This window comes from Cynara cardunculus (genome assembly GCF_001531365.2).
Source record: "Cynara cardunculus var. scolymus isolate 2C chromosome LG 2, CcrdV1, whole genome shotgun sequence".
Lineage (NCBI taxonomy): Eukaryota > Viridiplantae > Streptophyta > Magnoliopsida > Asterales > Asteraceae > Cynara > Cynara cardunculus.
Window position 1 is genome coordinate 5,238,405 of NC_037529.1, and position 2,605 is coordinate 5,241,009.

The following is a 2,605-nucleotide window of genomic DNA, read 5'->3' on the forward strand; positions in this document are numbered from 1 at the left end:
AGTACAAGGACAACGTGAGGGAGTTTTCCTCTCCCACCGACGATGCTTCACCGGCTTGTACTGTAAGCTTACGCATTTGTAAGTTTTCATCTTTTCATTATTGACAACAAACACCCAACCGCCATCTGTTTCTATCGAAATCTTTTTCCAAAATCTCCCACGTGAACACATAATTAACCTTCACCCCCTCCTACTTTCACTTTTTCTTTATTTACCCCTCTTCTTTTTCCCTTTCATCAAATCCGATACAAAAAAAAAAAAAAGTATTCGTGAGCTGTTCCTGATACCCATGATTAAGAAAAAGGTAATTGTTACATCTTCTTGTAAAGATATGATTATTTAGGAGTTGTTTGTTTATATCTTAATAGTTTTATTAAAATACAACATCTGAATCATTAAGAAATTAATATTGTTTGACGAAAAAAAAGTCAGCATTTTAATAATTCTAAAACCTTCTGAATGATTTTGTATCTTGAACAACGCTCTAATTTCATTATAAACAATTACCAAACAATTATATTTTATTTTATATTATAACATAAAAGTATTTTAATTATTCTGATTATTTAATTATGCATTAAATTATTAACGAAGTTAATGGATATGAACATAACATAAGTTGTCCAAAAGTTTTTAATGAAATTGTGAAGAGTTGACCCTACTTTTCATTTGTCGGTACTCCTTCCTGCCAAACTTGGGGGGAAGAAAAAGGAAGATCGCTAACCCTATGTCACATAGAAACCAACACATTTAAGTCTCAGTTTCACATACAGACGAGATTAGAAGAACTTCCCACTTCTAGAAAACAGACAAGAATCGGAATCTGGAATTTTGGTAGAGCTAGAACGATGGCATTGGCCGGAAAAATTAAGAAGAACGGTGGCGGCGCCGGCGGTGGTGAAGGATGGGGGACGGGTATTTTCTTGGTTTTCTTCCCGGAAGAAGATGAACAAGAATTGACTTCTTCGTCGTCGTCGTCACCGTTCAAATTTCCTACGATTAATTCTCTCTTGAAACGTACGAATTCCAGTCATATTCTCACCAGAACTCAATCCACCATCTCCATCTGTGCTCTACTCATCTTCCTCACCTGTCTCTTCTTCACCCTCTCTACTTTCGAACCAAACAACAATTTCACCCCCTCTCGCCGTCACTCTAATTCACCCAGATCATATACACCTGCCTTGCAAGGATTGGGCACGCTGTATACACGAGGAACGACGGCCATGGACAACCTCCTTCTCTGCCACGTTACGGAGTCGGTGACAACCAAACAACTTAAAGTGTTCTTACGAGCCTTTCACAGGTCTGGGTTACCTTTAAATTCTGACCTTTTGTTTATATTCGATTCAGCTTTGACACTCGAGTCTTTCGATAACGTGATTCTGGAAGAGAATGACATCTTCCTGAAGGTCGTCTGCCGGTACCAAGCAGAATTGTGCAACGGCAGTAAAGTTTTGGATTTTCCGGCGAGTTTCAACCTGAATCAGTTCCTGAAATCCGGCAAGAAGGTGGTGGAGAAAGGAGAGCCAATATGGGGTTGGAAAATTAAGAACAATAATTCGAGTTTACTTCGTTGTGGTGGTGGTGAGACTGAGTCAACTCGGATAAGCTATGGATCGGTTGTCGGTTTTGGCGTGGGCGAGGTTGACCCAGAAAACTCGTTATCCGGGTTTATGGACCAAATCCCGATGTCTCTGAGAAGGTGGGCTTCTTACCCAATGATATTGGGGCGGGTCCGTCGAAATTTTAAACACGTGATGTTAGTTGACGTAAAGAAAGTTTTGCTACTTGGAGACCCACTCGGCCGAGTCAGAACCAAGAGTCCTGAGTCAGTCTTTTTGTCATCAACACCACCACGTGCAACCAAACACGGGCATAAGGGCTCTGAGGATACCCATCAGAAAACAATCAATTCAGCCGTCATAATGGGCGGAGTTCGCGGTATACGGCGGTTGTCTGCCGTCATGTTGACGGAGATCGTCCGAGCAACCACGAATCAACAACACAATAAAAGGAAGAATTCAGTTACGGAGTCGGGTCTGCTGAGTCGTCTGGCCACCAATGAGTTCGCACTCAAGAGCATACATGTGTCGATGTCAATCGAGTCAATACCGACAGCAAGCTCAGTTAGTGAGTCAACAATCAGAAATCAGACAATCGTATGGGTTGAACATAGTGATTATAAAGATATAGAATCAGCTATTATGAAGCATATTTGTTCGTTTTTAATAGATTCAGCTGTCTACAGGGATTGTTGACTGCTTTGAATAATATATTGTAAAAAGGTAGAAAGTGAATTAGAATTTTTGCAATGGATGTATGTATTTTAATAAGAGAATGAGAAATATTGAGCAAATGAGACGTGCTCTTCCATTCATTGGTTAGGAGTTCATTGGCGTATACGTTCCTTCCCCTTAAAATTATTCTTTTTAATGAATATGATTATTAATTAAATTTCAACTTTTTGATATTATAGGTTTTTTTTATATATCTATACTATATTATAAAGCATTTGGCTAAAACTCTTAAAAACTCTTAAACTCTTAAAACTCTTAAACTCTTAAAAACTCTTAAATCCGTTCATCTCTATCCGATTTCATCC

The 2,605-nt window shown here is 39.0% G+C and overlaps 1 protein-coding gene across 1 annotated transcript; it reads left to right on the plus strand.

Annotated features, from left to right (window-relative positions):
• The first annotated feature begins 814 nt into the window (after positions 1 to 814).
• On the plus strand, positions 815 to 2,358 carry LOC112507790. The gene has a single exon (XM_025112501.1). It carries the CDS (start codon positions 849 to 851, stop codon positions 2,259 to 2,261), a length of 1,413 nt encoding a protein of 470 aa, XP_024968269.1. The 5' UTR covers positions 815 to 848; the 3' UTR covers positions 2,262 to 2,358.
• Positions 2,359 to 2,605: the final 247 nt, after the last annotated feature.

Coding starts and splice junctions, on each gene's coding strand:
- LOC112507790 (XM_025112501.1), top strand. CDS start 849: ATGGCATTGGCCGGAAAAATTAAGAAGAACGGTGGCGGCGCCGGCGGT.